Source organism: Pleurodeles waltl, chromosome 3_1, assembly GCF_031143425.1.
Source record: "Pleurodeles waltl isolate 20211129_DDA chromosome 3_1, aPleWal1.hap1.20221129, whole genome shotgun sequence".
Classification (NCBI taxonomy): Eukaryota; Metazoa; Chordata; class Amphibia; order Caudata; family Salamandridae; genus Pleurodeles; species Pleurodeles waltl.
The window spans coordinates 731601869-731621574 of record NC_090440.1 but is presented as its reverse complement, the minus strand read 5'-3'; the positions used below and the strand labels follow the sequence as shown (position 1 = coordinate 731621574).

The window sequence follows — 19706 nt, the reverse complement described above, 5'->3', positions numbered from 1 at the left end:
CTCCCATTGCATTCTATAGCATTTCCTATTGTTTTCACTATTCTATGTCTAATTACTTACCTTATTTTGGTGTCTAGTGTATATATTGTGTATAATACTTACCTCCAGAAGGAGTATTGCCTCCAAGATATTTTTGGTACTGTGTCACCCAAATAATCTACCTTTGTTTTTGGTAACACTGAGTATTGTCTTTACTTGTCTATAAGTACTGTGTAACTATAAGTGTTATTACATGAGCTTTGCATGTCTCCTAGTTCAGCCTAAACTGCTCTGCTATAGCTACCTCTATCAACCTAAGCTGCTAGAACACTACTACTTCACTAATAAGGGATAACTGGACCTGGTATAAGGTGTAAGTACCCAAGGTACCCACTATAAACCAAGCCAGCCTCCTACAGGGGCGTAGAGAGAGGTGTTGTCACAAGCACGGTTTACCTGCAAGCTTTCAATACTTTTTTCAGTGGCAATCCTATTTAGGCCAAGGCTTGGTTAGTGGAGAGTAATAGCAGCCATTACTAGAAGAAAGTAATGCCCTCTTTCCTCACATTTCATCCAATACCCAGAAACTTTCAAGTTTGTGGATGTACTTTACTGCATTTTGGAAGGCCACTTCCTACATTCGTTTTTTTTCTTTTAACCCTGGTTTTACTGCATTGCTAAATCTGCAATGTTGGTGGATTTTCTGTCATTGTAAGAACACATTACTATTATAGAAATCAAAATCAGCTCTGCGTATTCTGTGAATCAGAAAGTGGTGTTAAGGAACATAACCTTTTTGAACACCTACAGTTCACTTACAGGAACAAAAGCATTTGAGAATCTTGCCTATGAGGTTTTTTTTTCTAATTTAAGATTAGTTGTGTATAATTAATTATAAATGTTGTCTTGGAATGTTTCTCAAATGTAAAAATGTAAATTTCTTAAATCACGAATACATAATTTTCTTAGAAATGTGGCCCCTGGAAAGAATAATGCAACAAAGAAGACAATGCTCCAACTAGAAAAGGAGGCTGAAAGAAAAGCACACAACGTTGAATTTCAGCAGTTCTTGGAACGGTGAAAAACAACTCTATTTTTTTTTATTCTTTATTTTGGCTCACATTAGTATCAGTGCCCAGAAAAATGTTATGCTGATTAATTTGCTGTACTTTGACCAAATTTTGAAGTAATGAAGTCTGAAAATACCCTGTGCTTTGAGACTTTTTAATTTCATAATGCCAATTCAATAGTAAGGAATATTCACATTGTAGTGGTAATTGAACTCTGAATTCATGACACTGATATTTCCATGAAGCATACATCCCTAATAGCCACATTCAGCTGATTCTCAAAACTAGTTATGTATGTAAGTTTAATGTACATGTGCAAATAGGCTTTCTTAAACGTTCAAAACCACCTTCCCTATTCTCAAAAGTTGGTTGCGCACTCGTAAAACCAGTTGTAAATTCCTTTCCTGGATAGCAAGGATGAGAGAAATACCCTCAAATTGATTAGGATATGTGAATATGTGCTTCTCCACGGAGAACAAAAATAAAAAAAAAACGCACCATGTGCATTTCTATTTTCTCATTTGTTCCTGCATGTGAAAATTACATTTAGATATTTATTTGTGAAAGCAGAATTCATATAGGTTTTCCATGCATACGCCTGAAAACCTGTGACTTGTACTGGGTTCTATTTGTTACCTAAACATGTTTGTGAAATTCAAAAAGGTGTATATCTGCACCAAAGTAAGGCTGAAAACCCGTGGTGGTAGATTTCCATTTTTTTCGTAAGAATTAGGTCAGTTTTGTTTGTGTCCTAATTTTCAGCTTATTTTCATGAATAGATGTCCAATCAGCTGACTCTTTGAGTTTTTCATGTTCAAACTGTATTTTCAAGAGGGTTTTTCAATTATTTCTCTCAATAATCCTTTCAATTTGCTATTGCTACTTGGAAAAGAGATATTGTACTCTGAGATTTCATTTATTAATTAAATTAACTGGAAAGTTGATCCTATAAAGCATGGCTGTGCTTTAGATTCATAAGAAAAAATAAGATATAATTAGAATAATTCTTAACCAACGAATTCTAGTTGGTAAACTCAATGCATTTTTGAAAGCTTGAATATAATACTAAATCTGCAGCGTTTATCACTCGAGGAGATAGATTATTAGTGCAAATTAGATTAACTGAGGAGCTTCCTGCCTCGGTGGACGAATTACAAAGTGACCCCTTCCTCGTCAAACAAAATATATATTATGTAATAGAAGCCTCTTGAAATGACTTTGACATGGATGTGAACTAATGTATACTGAAAAGCTTAGGGAAAGTCTCAAATGGTTAAGAAGTGTAAACATTTGGAATTCAATGTCACATCCACGTTTGATTTAACGATTGTTTTCTCTCATTGGTCTTTTGCAACGTGTGATTGTCTGTTTTTTTCTTTCTCTCAGGAATTCTCTTCAGTCATTTGTGTTCAAAGCACCCAGCTTACTGATCTCTCATCATGGTTTCCCTTTTTTTGATTGCCCAGGTCTGCCTAGATTCCAAGACTTTCTATTGAATCGGGGTGATTTTGTAATAGCAGAGAAACGGTTCCCATGACTACTACTGCTAGCAATATGTTGGCCACGACCATGAACTTTAACAAATAAGAACCAGGCTCAGTCCATTTCTGGATAAGTCACTTTTTCCCTATTAATGTAGATGACATTAGTCCTAATTGAAAGTAGGCAGCTATTTCTACACTGAAATGTTTCTATTGTTGATAACACTTGAGTTGATTGTTGGTTCACAATGGCATGAAAGATTTAATGACGGAGCCTCGGTGCTCAATCAATCAGATGCATTGGGCCTTCTCCTTCTCAGATTGCAGCCAAAAGAATTCTAAACACAGAGGATCAGCTCCAACAGACATTGAGACCATGCGGTTTCTCCTTCTGGAATAGGACGCACCCCATGTCTCACCATCCTTTGAAATCCCCGATTTCTTGACTTCTCAGAGTTCTAGAATTTGGATCGATGTTTACATCACCTATAAGCATGCATCTATGGGCTCCCATCCTCCGACACTATTTGTAAGAGACTACATTTGGAACCACCAAAATGATGAACATCATCTTCTTGTTGATAGTTTATTTTTATAGTGCCTATGCCACTGTAACACCTGCCACACCTTCCCCCGAGTTAGACAAGCATAGCGAGAGAGAGAGAAAAAAAAATATATCATTAGAATCAGAGAGGTGAGTTGTGGGACAGCCATAAATAGAGGAAGCTGCAGAATGACGAGATAGGCTTTGTATTGTCACTGCAGAGGAGATTACATTGAGTGACACGTTTGCAGTGACATCACAGCTGTTGGAAACGTTTGCTTTTTATCGTGGCTTGTATGTTGTAGCCCATATTGAAATCATTTTACACTAAATGAACCAGTTTGACCTTGGGGATCTGTGTTTCCAAGAAACCGAACCCCTACACATCATTCTGGAAAGGGCTCACTTGACAGTATGGGCGTGCTCCAGTTATGCAGTGTTAACTCTTGTTTATTTATCGTATGCTTTAATGTTATGTGGTTGCAGGTGCACTTCAATATTGAACTTACCATTTGCTGCTAGGAGACTGTTTGATGAGAAAGGTGCGGAACTATTTACTTTGAGTGGCCTTGAAAGAGATCAACTGGTAAGAGAATATGTTAGAATGAATATTTTTCAAAATATCATGAGTGTTGGGGGAGGTTGGAGTGTATATTCCCACCTTAATTGCCTTTCACCGGTTTCATCCTGTGAGATGTAATTGATAAGATTGTAGGAATCCAAGAATAAATGCCCTCTGCTTGCCCGCTTTTAACTGAGGAACATTCCTTCAAATTAGATATTGATGAAAAGGGGGCGAGCCCGACTTGAATTGACTGAAATAGAGTCCTGTGTACAACAAATGTTGTACTCCCTGGTGACAGCCCAGTAACCATCCAGAAGACATGAGTTTGGGTTTCTTTGCTTCAGAAACATTTTCCTACTGTGTATAACTTTGATGTCATTACCGAAGTATAAAATATGGTACTCAGGGCCATGAGTATGAAATGTATTGAATATATATATGTTTGCATCTCTCAAACATTGGGTGATGTGTATTATATTGACCAATATTATAGCCACTTCAGAAAACGGTAGCACTGAAAATGTTGTGTAATTTAGAAAAATATTACCCAATTAAAAAGTTGAGATGACATGCATGTATATCCACTTTTTAGGTCTTCCTAAATTCAAACAGACCTATTCTACCCAATGTAGACTGAAAGTGGGCTTTGGCCATTCCTTATCCATGATTCAGTGGCTTTCTTGTCTAGCTCACTCACCAGTCCCTGATTTGATGGCTTTTCCTCCCTACTGTGTTTTTCCCATCTAAGTAGCATTTCTGTCTCACCATGTTTTGATTGTCTGAACGATCCCTTCCACGACTGACGTCAGATCTTGCATTGCAAGCATGAGAGACTGTTTCCTCTCATCCTCTCTTTGTGTTCTCCTTGTTTGTGAGAAATTGAGTATAAGTTGAGGGGAATGAGAACACACCTCAAACAATAGTCTCAATCCTTGTCAGGATGAACCTCTAAAGCACTAAATAAACCTGTGCTTTAACTTAATGCAGCTAGGCACAAAACTATCAGGTTTAACTTAGCGGCAATGTGTAAAGTATTTATGTAGCACTGAATCAGTAATAAAGTGAAACCACAACACAAACAAAAATCCCAAACCAATTTAGAAAAATATAGTACATTTAAATAAATAAATAAAATAATACCAGAATGAAAAAAGCAAAAACCCAATCAATAGAACCCGAGATGATTAAGTTTGAGGTTTTAAGTAAATATAGCACTAAAAACCACAAAGCTCCACTCGTGGTCATCTGGTCATGGTTGCCCCGGGGAATATCACAACTTCAATGCTGACCGCGATGGAGCATGAGTCAGATACAGGCACCCTGTTAATACTGCTTAAAGAGTTGCCTTCTCAAAATCTGGTGCGAAGAGTTCCATTCACAATGGAGGAGGCAGGGAGAGCATTGCAGACAGTTATCGCTGTAACCAAAAGAGCAGACATAGGTTGTTGTCACTGAAGGTCAAAGAGCCTGTTGGGCGTCATTGACGGTCGATGCAGGTGCTTTGCATTAGTGGTCACTGCAGACTGTGGCTGCTGCACTGCAAAGTGCAGCTCTTGCCTTACTGGTCATTGCTGGTTTCAGGTTGGTAGTCATTGCAGTGTGAAGGGCCCCATTTGTGGCTGCCAACAGCCCAAACTTCAGGCTTTCACTTTTTCTTCTGGAGAGGAGCTCAGACTGATGCCAGTTATAGGTCCAGGACTTGGGGAGGCACCTCTTGTGGATCAGGAACTCACTCCAGTAGAGGTCAGCAGGGCTCAGACAGGTCCAGGTGCAAGTCCAGGGATGATCAGTACAACAGGTCATCTAGGTAGTTGAAGCAAGGTCACTGGAGTTTGTTATATTCCTAGGTCACACAGGAGGTCAGTACACTGACCTTTGGAGTCATTCATGTTAGACTGGGATGAAAGTAGCAGGTCTAAGCTTTCTTCTCAAACAACAAGGCAATCCTCAGAAGCAGGGCAGGCCTCTGGCAACAGGGCAATCCTTCTTCTGTAACATCCACAGATCCGGAAGTAGTCTGAAGAATGGCTCTGAAGGTAGAATATTTATCGAAAACAAACAAGAGAGGGCTAATATATCGGGAGTATTTAGAGAATAACTGGTCCTGTGTACGGTACTCCCATCAAACTTCAAAAAAGCCAAAGGTACACAGTTCCAAACAATGGGTTCTGTACAGGTTCCTAAAGTAAACAAATGGATTCTATGAATCTGCTTGATTTAGAACAAGAATAAAGTAGAATATTTATACCTGGCATCAGTGTGTGGGGGAACACGCTGTCCTACCTCCACATATGGCTATAGAAAGTTCTTCCTTTCCCCTGACAAGGCTCTGAGAAGTATGGGGGAACAAAAGACTGGTGTAAGGTATTTTGTGTGTTCTGGTGGCAAGCCCTTTGAAGTTCAAATGGGGCATGGCAGAGCTCCAACCCATTTATCCTATCAGGATGGCCCATCCTACCTAAATCTAGTTCCCTTTGTGTCACTGTCTGGGAGGAATACACAAACTACAACAGCAGAGCCATTCACAGAAGGGTGACCAGTACACTGGCAGAAGTCACAAATAGTGGGTGTTGGAAAATGGGTTATTGGTAAGGGCAGGTAGGTACCTACACTTAGCAATAGCCCACCAACCTCCACTAAGGTCCAGTTAGGTCTCAGTAAATTAACCGCAGCTCAACCCTTAGTAGCTTGGCAACGAGCATCAAGGCTTAACTTAGGAGACAGAGGGTAAAGCATTCAAATATCACAAAACAGTAATTAAATAAAACACAGGAAACTGTTTAAAAATCAAAAACCAATTTATAAAAAAAATAGATTATATTTTTATCTTTAAAATGACACCAAAACGAATAAAATCGGATAAGGGGAACCGGAGATATGAATTTTTAAAGAATAATTTTTTTTTTAGCGCCTAGAAACAAAAAGCGCCAATCGGGTCATCTGGTTGCACCTCGACCGGGGCAAAGTCAAAGTTTAAGGCTGACCGCGATGGAGCCCTGCTCGGCTACAGGCCGCGGGAAGCCTCGGTTAAAAGTTTACCTTCACACTTAGGCGGTCATTCTGACCGCGGCGGGCGGCGGTTGCCGCCCGCCATGCGGTTACCGCCGAATGACCGCACCGCGGTCAAAAGACCGTGGCGGTCATTCCAACTTTCCCGCTGGGCCGGCGGGCGACCGCGACCAGCGGGAAAGCCCCTGCAACGAGGAAGCCGGCTCCGAATGGAGCCGGCGGAGTTGCAGGGGTGCGACGGCTGCAGTGGCACCCGTCGCGATTTTCACTGTCTGCAAAGCAGACAGTGAACATCTTTGTGGGACCCTGTTAGGGGGCCCCTGCACTGCCCATGCCAGTGGCATGGGCAGTGCAGGGGCCCCCAGGGGCCCCACGGCACCCGTTCCCGCCATCCTGGTTCTGGTGGTGGACACCGACAGAAACAGGCTGGCTAGAAGGGGGTCGGAATCCCCATGGCGGTGCTGCAAGCAGCGCCGCCATGGCGGATTCCCTGGGCCAGGGGAAAACTGGCGGGAAACCGCCGCTTCCCCTTTTCTGACCGCGGCATTACCGCCACGGTCAGAATAGCCCAGGAAGCACCGCCAGCCTGTTGGCGGTGCTTCCTCCACCCTCCCCCATGGCGGTCATGGACCGCCAGGGTCGGAATGACCCCCTTAGTCTCTTTTTAGAAGATTTTCTTCAGCGGGACAAACCTGCCAGTCCAATCCGACCTCCTGGAGCCCTCCTCCCGATACGCGATGCGGGAATCCTCGGTGGAGATTTTTACCTTCGGACTTAGTCTCTTTTTCGAGGTGAAAATCCTTCGACCGGGGTAAACCTGGATCTTGATCCGACGTCCCTAGAGCCCTCCTCGGATACGCTGGCTGGAAGGTCCCGGTCAACTTTTTACCTTCGGACTTAGTCTCTTTTTCTTAGATTTTCTTTACCGGGACGAACCAGCAAATCAGGCCGGGTCGCGGTTGAGGCAAGCCGGCTAGAGTTGCCGCGGCGGGTCAGTCCCTCTATGGAGCTTTTTTTACAAAAGTTCTCCAAACTTCTCTAAACTTCTGGGGCTTCTCCCAGATGTCCTTTTAAGGTTCATTTGAGGTCCACATCTCACCCCAAGGGTCCAGAAGTTCTGAGATGGTCCTTGGGGTGTGCGGACTACAACTCCCAGAATGCACCTGGCGCAAACTCCTTTTAGGCCACTGGGCAGGGCCCAGCTGGTTGATTTCTTCAGGAGTTGGTGCAGGGGACTCTGGTTAGCAATTTCTCACCTGTAGCAAACAGGGACTCCCTCCTTGAACCAGTTGAAGCCAGGCAAAGTCCTTCTTGTGGTGAAGCCCAAGTGTGCAGCTGGTGCAGTCCTTCTGAGTGCAGGTTCCAGGTGCAGGCCAGGGGTCCAGCAGGGCAGTCCTTCTTCTCCTTTGGTTCTTCCTTGTTGGAATCTGATGGGGATCTGAGGTGTGGGTGCAGGTCTGCCAGTTTTATCCTTGCTCCTGGGTGAAAAGCAGGGGGGTCCTGGTTCTCCAATCAGGTGCAGGGTCCTTACCCCTGTGATGACCACTTCCTGGGAAGTGTGGCAAAAATCAATCCCAGGAGGCAACATTCTCCTAAAATCCACCGTGGCTCAATCTGATTTTTGGAGGTTACATCTGGCTGAGCCCACCCACTGGTGTGGCTAAAAATCATAAACACACCCCTCTCCTGCCCTCTCTTAATCTAATCAAGGGGGCACCTAGTTGTCCGGTTGCAGGATGTGGGGGTGTTGCTGGTTGCTCCAAATGTCCTTCTCTGCCTTTGAAGACCAGTTTGGCAGCCCTCCCCCTTCCTGCCTCACCATCTGCTGAGGGGAGATTCCCTCCCACAGGCACAATCCTTTGTGTGAAGCCAGGCCACTTCACACCTCATCAAGGTAGCCTGGCTAGGCTGCTAGAGGCTGGCCAATCAGAGCACAGCAGCAAAAACAATGCAGGGCTGAAATTGGCAACTTTTCAGGTAAAGTTTAAAACTCTTTACCTGAACAAGTTATATTAAATCCAACAACTGGAAGTTGTGGGATTTATTACAACAATTAATTTGATACCAAACTCTTGGTATGCATCATTTAAGAAGACTTTAAAAATTAAAATAAAGTCTTCCCATTCTAGCCTATGAAGGCCATGCACTACAATAAGGGAAAAACGAATTTGGTTGTTTTGACCTCACCAGGGCTTATAAAACTATTTTTATAAAGTCCCTGCTTATAGTTACATGGCACCCAGCCCTAGGGGCACATAGGGCACACCGTAGGGGTGACTTATATGTAAAAATAAGGTAGTTTAAGACTTTGGAACTACTTGTAATTCCAAAGTCGAATTTGCATATAACTTTAATTTAAAAGCAGCCAGCAAGGCAGGCCTGCCTTTAAAATGACACTGGGCACCTCAGCAATGCACCTATGGGTGCACTACCTATGCTGCGGTCCCTAAACCTACAAGCCCTACCATATACTAGGGACTTATAGGTAGGTTAACTTAGCCAATTATAATTAGCCTAATTTGCATATCCATTTTACACAGAGCACTGGCCCTGGGACTGGTTAGCAGTACCCAGGGCACAGCCAAGAGTCAGTAACCACCAGTACCTGTCCAAAACGTGTAGGGGTGACCAGGGCAAAAAGGAGGACTTTCCTACAATGCCCCCCCCAGATGAAAGGTGATGGGTACTAACCTACACCCTGGTAGTCCTCATCAGCTAAGTGGAAAAACCTGGAAAGGCCATCTGCATTGGCATGGTGTCCTGCCATTTGATAAAGTTTGTTTTGACCAATGACTTTGTGTTTCACCACTGCGCATATTAGTTGCTCAATGTTCACCAGTAGCACATGGTATGTTTTGTTCAGTTTAGCCGCCTATGGGCTTTGACATTGCATTAGTCATTAGTCTGTATTCTGCCTATTGGCTTTGACATGGCATTAGCCATTACATTCAGTTTAGCCGCCTATGGGCTTTGACATTGCATTAGCCATTTCATTCTGTATTCTGCCTATTGGCTTTGACATGCTGTATCCAGTCTAGCCACCTATTGGCTTTGACATTGCATGCCTATTGACTTTGACATGATGTATTCAATTTAGCTGCCTATTGACTTTGACATGCTATTAGATATTCTGCCTATTGGCTTTGACATGATATCATATATTACATTTTGTATTCAGCTCCGTTGCCTATTGGCTTTGACATGATATTATATATTGCATTTTGTATTCAGCTTAACTGCCTATTGGCTTTGACATGATATTAGACATTGCATTTTGTATTCAGCTCCGCTGCCTATTGGCTTTGACATGATATTATACATTGCATTTTGTATTCAGCTCAGCTGCCTATGGGCTTTGACATGATATAAGACATTACATTTTGTATTCAGCTTAGATGCCTATTGGCTTTGACATGACATTAGACATTGCATTTGATATTTAGGTTAGCTGCCTATTGCCTTTAACATGACATTGCATTTGATATTTAGGTTAGCTGCCCATTGCCTTTAACGTGGAGTTAGACATTGCAGTTGAGAATCCAAGCTGTATTTTTCCAAGCTGTGTTTTTGCACCAGATGAACCAAGATGTTTTGCTCTCACAGTAGACTAGACCTGATAAGAGAAAGTACATGGGTGTTGTTTTCTCTTCGCTTGAGCTTGGGAACAGGAGTAGTCTTGGAGACCTGGCCAGTCTCCAAAAGGCTTGCTCAGTTTCCCAGGTCTGAGAGGAGGGGGCACACCTTTGTAACGAATGTAACAGGCTGCAGAGAGTGAGATTCGAATCTGCCGGACCTCGTGCTGGAGCTTGGTGCCAGCTGCCAGCATCCCGTGTGGGTAGATGAAACTCTTTCTCGCGGCTGACAGGGGTCATCAGCTTGCAGACCTTAGAAAGATGTAGCTGTAAATAGTTCCTACACGGTGAAGTATTTGTTTTGCTTTGCATTCAATATCTTATAAATATAACCTGCTGTGTATATTGCAAACTGATATATTTTGTTTGATTAACGCGGACTTGAAAGCTACTAATTCGTCATTCATAAATATTAAGAATTAACAACAATAAAAGTCTTCTTTGACCTCAGAAGTGCATTTCTGTTGTGTTATGTTAGTGCTTAGAAACTAAATAAGAGGAAAGCACTACACATGGGCAGTCCCAGGTCTGAGCTCCACTGTGAAGTCCATCCCCTGTAGGGAAATGGACCACCTTAACAGTTTTGGGTTCTCCCCCCTCATCTGCATCAACCATCTGAGAGGTCTGTGGTCAGTTTGTACACGGAAGTGAGTGCCAAACAAGTATGGCCTCAACTTCTTCAGGGACCAGACCACAGCAAAGGCCTCCCTCTCAATGGCACTCCATCTTTTCTCTCTGGGGAGTAGTCGCCTGCTGATGAAGGCAACTGGTTGATCTTGGCCCTCTTCATTAACTTGTCCTAACACTGCCCCAATCCCTTCCTCTGAAGCATCTGTTTGCACTATAAACTCCTTGCTATAGTCAGGGGCCAGTAACACTGCTGCTGAACACATAGCCTGTTTTAGGGTGTCAAAAGCTTTCTGACACTCTGGGGTCCAAATGACCTTCTTGGGCTGTTTCTTGGAGGTAAGCTCAGTCAGAGGGGCCACTATGGTCCCATAATTCTGAACAAACCTCCTGTAGTACCCAGTCAGGCCAAGAAAGGCCCTGACCTGAGTCTGGGTTTTAGGAGCCTCCCAATCCAGGATAGTCTGGATCTTGGGCTGGAGAGGTTGTACATGGCCTCCACCAACAAGGTGACCCAGGTACACAACTGAGCTTTGCCCTATCTGGCACTTGCTTGCCTTGATAGTCAGGCCTGCTTGAAGCAGGGCCTGAAGCACTCCCTTCAGGTGGACCAGGTGGTCCTCCCAGGTAGAACTAAATACAGCTATATCATCCAGATAAGCTGCACTGGAAGATTCCAACCCGGACAGGACTCTATTCACCAACAGTTGGAAGGTGGCAGGAGCATTTTCCAGGCCAAAGGGCATCACCTTGAATTGAAAGTGGTCCTCTGGTGTGGAAAATGCCAACCTCTCCTTAGCTCCTGGACTTAAGGCAATCTGCCAGTATCCTGAGGTCAGATCAAATGTGCTCAGGAATTTGGCAGCCCCCAACCTATCAATGAGCTCATCAGCTCTAGTATGGGGTGAGCATCAGTCCTAGTGACTGCGTTTAGACCTCTGTAGTCCACACAAATTCTCAATTCCTTCTTCCCACTTGGGGATTAGGTTAGGGCACCAGTACCACTGGACTGGACCAAGGACTATCAGAGGGCTCAATTACCTTGAGCTCCAACATCTTAGCCACTTCAGCTTTGATGTTGGCCTTGAACTGGTCAGACAGCCTGTACAGCTTGTTCTTGACAGGCAAGCTGTCACCAGTGTCAACGTCATGGACACACCAATTGATGAGTCCAGGGGTCAGGGAGAACAGACTAGCAAACTGTTCCAAAACTTGTTTGCAGTTTTTTTGTTGCTGGTCTGTCAACTTGGGAGAGAGTACCACTCCTTCCACTGACCCATCTTGTGCATTTGAGGACAGGAGGCCTGGCAGAGGTTCACTCTCCTCCTCCTTCCCTTCATCAGTGACCATCAGCATGGTCATGTCTGCCCTGTCCTGGTGGGGTTTCAGCCTGGTAACATGCAGGATCCTATGAGGATTCCTGGGGGTGCCAAGGTCCACCAAGTAGGTGACCTCGCCCTTTTTCTCCAGAATTGGATAGGGCCCAGTCCATTTGGCCTGAAGTGCCCTAGGAGCCATGGGCTCCAAAACCCACACCAGCTGTCCTGGGTGATACTCAGGCATGGTAGCCTTCTGATCATGCCAGAGCTTCATGAGCTCCTGGCTGGCCTCCAGGTTTCTGCTTGCCTTCTTCATGTACTCAGCCATGCGTGACCGCAGGCCCAGCACATAATCTAGTACATTCTCCTTGGACTCTCTGAGAGGCTTTTCCCAAGACTCTCTCACCAAGCACAATGGGCCTCTTACAGGGTGCCCAAACAGTAACTCAAAGGGGCTGAATCCAACCCCCTTCTGTGGCACCTCTCTGTAGGCAAACAGCAGGCATGGGAGGAGAACATCCCATCTCCTCCTGAGTTTGTCAGACAAACCCATGATCATGCCCTTCAGGGCCTTATTAAATCTTTCCACCAGACCATTGGTCTGTGGATGATAGGGGGTGGTGAACTTATAAGTAACACCACACTCATCCCACATGGCTTTCAGATAGGCTGACATAAAGTTTGTGTCCCTATCTTAGACCACCTCCTTTGGGAACCCCACTCTGGTGAACACACCAAGTAGGGCCCTAGCCACTGTGGGAGCAGTGACGGTCGAGGAGGGGTATTGCCTCAGGGTACCTGGTGGCATGGTCCACAACCACCAAAATGTACCTGTTACCTGAGGCAGTTGGTGGGTTGAGGGGACCAACAATGTCAATCCCCACCCGCTCAAAGGGAGTCCCAACCACTGGCAGTGGTATCAAGGGAACCTTTGGCTTGCCCCCTGTCTTGCCACTGGCTTGGCAGGTGACACAGGAGCTGCAACACTCTTTGACTTTTTCTGACATTTGGGTCAATAAAAATGGTTGACCAGCCTGTTTCAGGTCTTGGTCTGTCCCAAATGTCCAGCTAAGGGGATATCATGGCTTAAGGTAAGGAGGAATTCTCTATACTTCTGGGGGACCACTACTCTCCTGGTGGCCCCTTGTTTGAGGGCCCTTGCCTCAGTGTAGAGAACTCCATCCTCCCAGTAAACATTGTGGGTCCCACTGGTATCCCCTTGTTCTTGCCTGGCAGCAGTCTGCCTCAGGCCCTCAAGAGTGGGACACTCTCTTTGTCCCTGGCACAACTCTTCTCTGGTGGGCCCACCTGCCCCTTGCAGTTCTGCCAAGTCAGGCAGAGCTTGCAGGGGAAGTGTCCCTCCCTCAGAGGTCAGATCCTCCCCCTCAGGGTTGGATTCCTCCTGACCCTCTGTACTTGTAGGGGCTGGCAAGCCAGACCCAGTGCCCTTTCTCTTCTTCTTGGAGGCTTGGCCCATTGTTCCAGGGTCCAAGTGTCCAGCACTTCCCTGTTGTGCTGCTTGTGACCTGGTCACAGCACACACCCATTCAGGGAGGTCCAGCATCTGTGCATGGACCCTTCCCTCCACCTCTGACCATTCAGATGCTTCAAGATCATTTCCCAGCAGACACTCTACTGGGAGGGCAGGAGCCACAGCTACCTTCTTAGGGCCAGTCACACCTCCCCATTCCAGGCTCACCATGGCCATGGGATGGAGTTTGGTTCTGCTATCTGCATAAGTCACTTGGTGGAAGACACCAGGTAAGACCTGTTCTGGAGAAACCAGCTTCTCTGGGATCATTGTCACACTGGCTCCTGTATCTCTCAGAGCTTCCACCTCAGTCCCATTGACTTTAGGCCTCTGCCTATACCTCTCAATGCTGGGAGGTAAGGTGGCCATAGTTGCAATGTCCACCCCACCCACGGATACTAAGGTGACCTCTGTGTACTCTGATCACAGCCCTGGGCCAACTTCCACCCCCAACCCTACACTAGCAATCCCCTGGGATTGCCCACCAGTGGGGGGCTTCTTGGAGCAGATAGCATCTCCTCTTTTGTGTCCAGGTTGATGACACCCAAAACACTTGCCGGCCTTAGCAAGCTCCTGAAACTTTCCTGCTTTAGGAGGATCATAGTTCTTTTCCTGATACCCTTTCCCCTTAGAAGTGGAATGGCTCGGGGGTCCCCCACCCTGAGAAGTTATTGGGGACTCTTGTGAGGACTCCTTGGGCTTTTTATCATCTTTCCCTTGGTTCTTCCCCTGAGAAGAACCATGTCCTCCCTTTTTCTGATCACCCCCTGGGGGTTTCTGGTTAACCCTAGTTCTTAACCAGTCATCTGCTGCCTCCCCCAGCTTTCTGGGGTTGGTCAACTTAGAGTCAACTAGATACTGGCGGAGCTTCTCTTGGACACAATTGGTTAGAAGGTGCTCCCTCATAATCAAATTGTACAGCCCCTCAAAGGTATTTACCTTGTTGCCCTGTATCCAGCCCTCTGGTGCTTTTACTGAAATGTCCACAAAGTCCACCCAGGACTGGGTGCTTGTCTTTTGGGTGTCCCTAAACTTGAGCAAATACTGCTCTGGGGTCAGACCAAACTTTTTAGTCAAGCATCTCTTCATACTGGGGTATGAGTCTGCCTCCTCCCCCCTCAAGGTTAGGAGCCTATCCCTCCCAGAGCTGGGAACCAACTCCCAAAGAAGTGAACGCCAGTACTGAGGCTTGACTCTCCTCATCTGGAGGGCCCTCTCAAAGGCCCCCAGCCACTTATCTATATCATCCCCCTCTACATAGGCAGGGACTACCCCCTTGGGTAATCTGGGGCAAAACCCCCCACCCATGGACACCTCAGCTTCTTTGTCACTGCCACCATCTCTTTTCTCTTCCCTTGCCCACTTTTTCTCTTCTAGGGCCAGCTTCTGTGCTTCCAAAGCTATGAATGCTAGCTGGGCCTCCAGCTCTCTTTCCCTGAGGGACAGGTTCTCTCCTCCTGAAGGGACCCCCTTCCCCCAACTAGCTTTGGGTCTGCCCCTAGTGACTGTATGTAATGAGGACCGGTCTTCCTCATCCTCACTTAGGCTCAGATGCCCTCCCTCCCCTGAGTGGTTGGAGCTAGCATCCTCTCCTACTTCTCCCTCCTCTGGAGCTTCTTCTGAGTCTACCTCTTGGGCCTCAGCCCATGCTGTCAGGAATTTGATCAGGACATGCTTCCTGAGGTCAGTGGTTGCAGGCAACCCTCTTTCAGTACACAACCCCCTAAGCTGGACTACTGGCAGTGTAGGTAGGCTAGCCAGATCAAGCTCCATGGTTCCCTAGTTTTGTGTCAACAAAAACGTTTTGCAAAAATTGGAAACAAGAATTTAGGAAAATCACAAAAATTCAATAATTGAAATTAATCCAAATTAAAAACAATTTTTGCACTAGGACAATTTTAAAGGATTTTTAATTTGTTTTACTTAAAACTGTAACGTGATACTGAACACAAGTATAGGATCCCACCACTGCTCACCAAAAATGTTGGAAAATGGGTTATTGATAAGGGCAGGTAGGTACCTACACTTAGCAACAGGCCACCAACCTCCACTAAGGTCCAGGTAGGTCTCAGTAAATTAACCCCAGCTCAACCCTTAGTAGCTTGGCAACGAGCGTAAAGGCTTAACTTAGGAGACAGAGTGTAAAGCATTCAAATATCACAAAACAGTAATTAAATAAAACACAGGAAACAGTTTGAAAATCCAAAAATAGATTATATGTTTATCTTTCAAATGACACCAAAACGAATAAAATCGGATAAGGGGAACCGGAGATATTAATTTTTAAAGAATTATTATTTTTTTAGCGCCTAGAAGCAAAAAGCGCCAATCGGGTAATCGGGGCAAAGTCAAAGTTTAAGACCGACCGTGATGGCGCCCTGCTCGGCTACAGGCCGCGGGAGGCCTCGGTTAAAAGTTTACCTTCACACTTAGGGCCTCATTCTGAGGCTGGCGGGCGGCAGTAGCCGCCCGCCTGGCGGGAACCGCCATATGGCCGCTCCGCGGTCAAAAGACCGCGGAGGCCAATCTGGCTTTCCCGCTGGGCTGGCGGGCGACCGCCAGAAGGCTGCCCGCCAGCCCAGCGGGAAACCCCCTTCCCACGAGGAAGCCGGCTCCGAATGGAGCCGGCGGAGTGGGAAGGTGCGACAGGTGCAGTTGCACCCGTCGCGAATTTCAGTGTCTGCTAAGCAGACACTGAAATTCTTTGTGGGGCCCTCTTACGGGGGCCCCTGCAGTGCCCATGCCATTGACATGGGCACTGCAGGGGCCCCCAGGGGCCCCACGACACCCCATACCGCCATCCTGTTCCTGGCGGGCGAACCGCCAGGAACAGGATGGCGGTATGGGGTGTCGGAATCCCCATGGCGGCGCAGCAAGCTGCGCCGCCATGGAGGATTCCTGAGGGCAGCGGAAAACCGGCGGGAGACCGCCGGTTTTCCTGTTCTGACCGCGGCCAAACCGCCGCAGTCAGAATGCCCTGCGGGGCATCGCCAGCCTGTTGGCGGTGCTCCCGCCGACCCCGGCCGCCGGGGTCGGAATGACCCCCTTAGTCTCTTTTTCGAAGATTTTCTTCAGCGGGACGAACCTGCCAGTCCAATCCGACCTCCTGGAGCCCTTCTCCGGATATGCGATGCGGGAATCCTCAGTGGAGATTTTTACCTTCGGACTTAGTCTCTTTTTCGAGGTGAAAATCCTTCGACCGGGGTAAACCTGGATCTTGATCCGACGTCCCTGGAGCCCTCCTCGGATACGCTGACTGGAAGGTCCCGGTCAACTTTTTACCTTCGGACTTAGTCTCTTTTTCTGAGATTTTCTTTACTGGGACGAACCAGCAAATCAGGCCGGGTCGCGGTTGAGGCAAGCCGGCTAGAGTTGCCGCGGCGGGTCGGTCCCTCTATGGAGCTTTTTTACAAAAGTTCTCCAAACTTCTGGGGCTTCTCACAGATGTTCTTTTGATGTCCACAGCTCACCCCAAGGATCCAGAAGTTCTGAGATGGTCCTTGGGGGGGTGCGGACTACAACTCCCAGAATGCACCTGGCGCAAATTCCTTTTTGGCCAGTGGGCAGCTGGTTGATTTCTTCAGGAGTTGGTGCAGGATACTCTGGTTAGCAATTGTTCACCTGTAGCAAACAGGGAGTCCCTCCTTGAACCAGTTGAAGCCAGGCAAAGTTCTTCTTGTGGTGAAGCCCAAGTGTGCAGCTGGTGCAGTCCTTCTGAGTGCAGGTTCCAGGTGCAGGCCAGGGGTCCAGCAGGGCAGTCCTTCTTCTCCTTTGGTTCTTCCTTGTTGGAATCTGATAGGGATCTGAGGTGTGGGTGCAGGTCTTCCAGTTTTATCCTTGCTCCTGGGTGAAAAGCAGGGGGGTCCTGGTTCTCCAATCAGGTGCAGGGTCCTTCCCCCTGTGATGACCACTTCCTGGGAAGTGTGGCAAAAATCAATCCCAGGAGGCAACATTCTCCAAAAATCCATCATGGCTGAATCTGATTTTTGGAGGTTACATCTGGCTGAGCCCACCCAATCATAAACACACCCCTCTCCTGCCCTCTCCTAATCTAATCAAGGAGGCACCTAGTTGTCTGGGGTTGCAGGATGTGGGGGTGTTGCTGGTTGCTCCAAATGTCCTTCTCTGCCTTTGAAAACCAGTTTGGCAGCCCTCCCCCTTCCTGCCTCACCATCTGCTGAGGGGAGATTCCCTCCCACAAGCACATTCCTTTGTGTGAAGCCAGGCCACTTCACACCTCATCAAGGTAGCCTGGCCAGGCTGCTAGAGGCTGGCCAATCAGAGCACAGCAGCAAAAACAATGCAGGGCTGAAATTGGCAACTTTTCAGGTAAAGTTTAAAACTCTTTACCTGAACAAGTTATATTAAATCCAACAACTGGAAGTTGTGGGATTTATTACAACAATTAATTTGATACCAAACTCTTGGTATGCATCATTTAAGGAGACTTTAAAAATTAAAATATGAAGCCCATTCACTACAATGAGGGAAAAACAAATTTGGTTGTTTTTACCTCACCAGGGCTAATAAAACTATTTTTATAAAGTCCCTGCTTATAGTTACATGGCACCCAGCCCTAGGGGCACATAGGGAACACCGTAGGGGTGACTTATATGTAAAAATAAGGTAGTTTAAGACTTTGGAACTACTTGTAATTCCAAAGTCGAATTTGCATATAACTTTAATTTAAAAGCAGCCAGCAAAGCAGGCCTGCCTTTAAAATGACACTGGGCACCTCAGCAGTGCACCTACGGGTGCACTACCTATGCTGTGGTCCCTAAACCTACATGCCCTACCATATACTAGGGACTTATAGGTAGGTTAACTTAGCCAATTATAATTAGCCTAATTTGCATATCCATTTTACACAGAGCACTGGCCCTGGGACTGGTAAGCAGTACCCAGGGCACAGCCAAGAGTCAGTAACCACCAGTACCTGTCCAAAAAGTGTAGCGGTGACCAGGGCAAAAAGGAGGACTTTCCTACAGTGGGGACAAGACAATGTCAACTTTCTAAAAGTGGCATTTTCCAAATTGTGACTTAAAATCAAAGTTTACAATTAAAGAAGATTTTAAATTACATTTATTTGGGTCTAAACAGCATATTCTATCTGCTCCCAATCTAAAGTTAGCATGTATTAAATGTAATAAGGGAACCCAGTATAAGTCAATACGAGAGATATTCTTTTACAACAGTGAAAAATTACTTTAGGAAATTAAAAAAAAAAATCTTCTTATTAAGTATTACATCTGAAATCCCACTGCAGTTTTAACAGCAAACAAACTTTTGGTGTACAAAAAAAAAATATATATGCGAGTGGCACTAGCTCAGTCATCATTCCAACATTCCCCCATACATTGAAACACATAAAGATAAACCTCCTGGAGTTTAGCTGTAGTTTTAGTACAATGGGTCCATTCCCCAGCAGGACTCTGCTCTGTGTCCCTGTTGCACTCCCACAACGGTCCACATCCCCCGCTATTGCTCCCCAGGAGTACTCAGGAGGCCATATCATCTGCCGCCCACCACGGGACCCAAGATTTATCAAATTTTTATGGCCTTGCCTAGAACACCAGTTACTCTGGCATATCCATTTTGTTCTGCTTCTATTTTACCCAAACTAAAAAACCTAGTCCTGGTGATGTATGCCCAGTGTAGAATCTTCAGCTGTATCAGCTGAAATCCTATCCTGATCTCCACCATGCACGGGTAACAACATGCTGTCCCCCCAGTCATCATCCATCAGTCTGCTCAGGTCATCCTCCCATTTAGTGCAGAGGCAGTTGGGCTAGGGGAGACTATTGTGTAGCAGGTTAGAGTATATTTGTGAAACCACATGATTCATCAGGGCAGCCTCTAGGACTCTTTATTTCAGTGGGATTTGTTCTAAGACCTCTCTCAACAGTTTCCGGAAATCCTGTAAGATACGTGACAGTTGTAGGTATTGGA

General features: G+C 46.1%; 1 protein-coding gene across 1 annotated transcript in view; it reads left to right on the top strand.

Moving 5' to 3' along the window:
• Positions 1–19706, top strand: part of DCDC1 (doublecortin domain containing 1) — a 1098140-nt gene that overhangs the window by 829776 nt on the left and 248658 nt on the right. The window contains exons 22-23 of the mRNA XM_069223476.1: positions 949–1056; positions 3561–3660. Of these exons, the coding sequence (XP_069079577.1) occupies positions 949–1056; positions 3561–3660 (208 nt within the window). The remainder of the gene's footprint in view (positions 1–948; positions 1057–3560; positions 3661–19706) is intronic.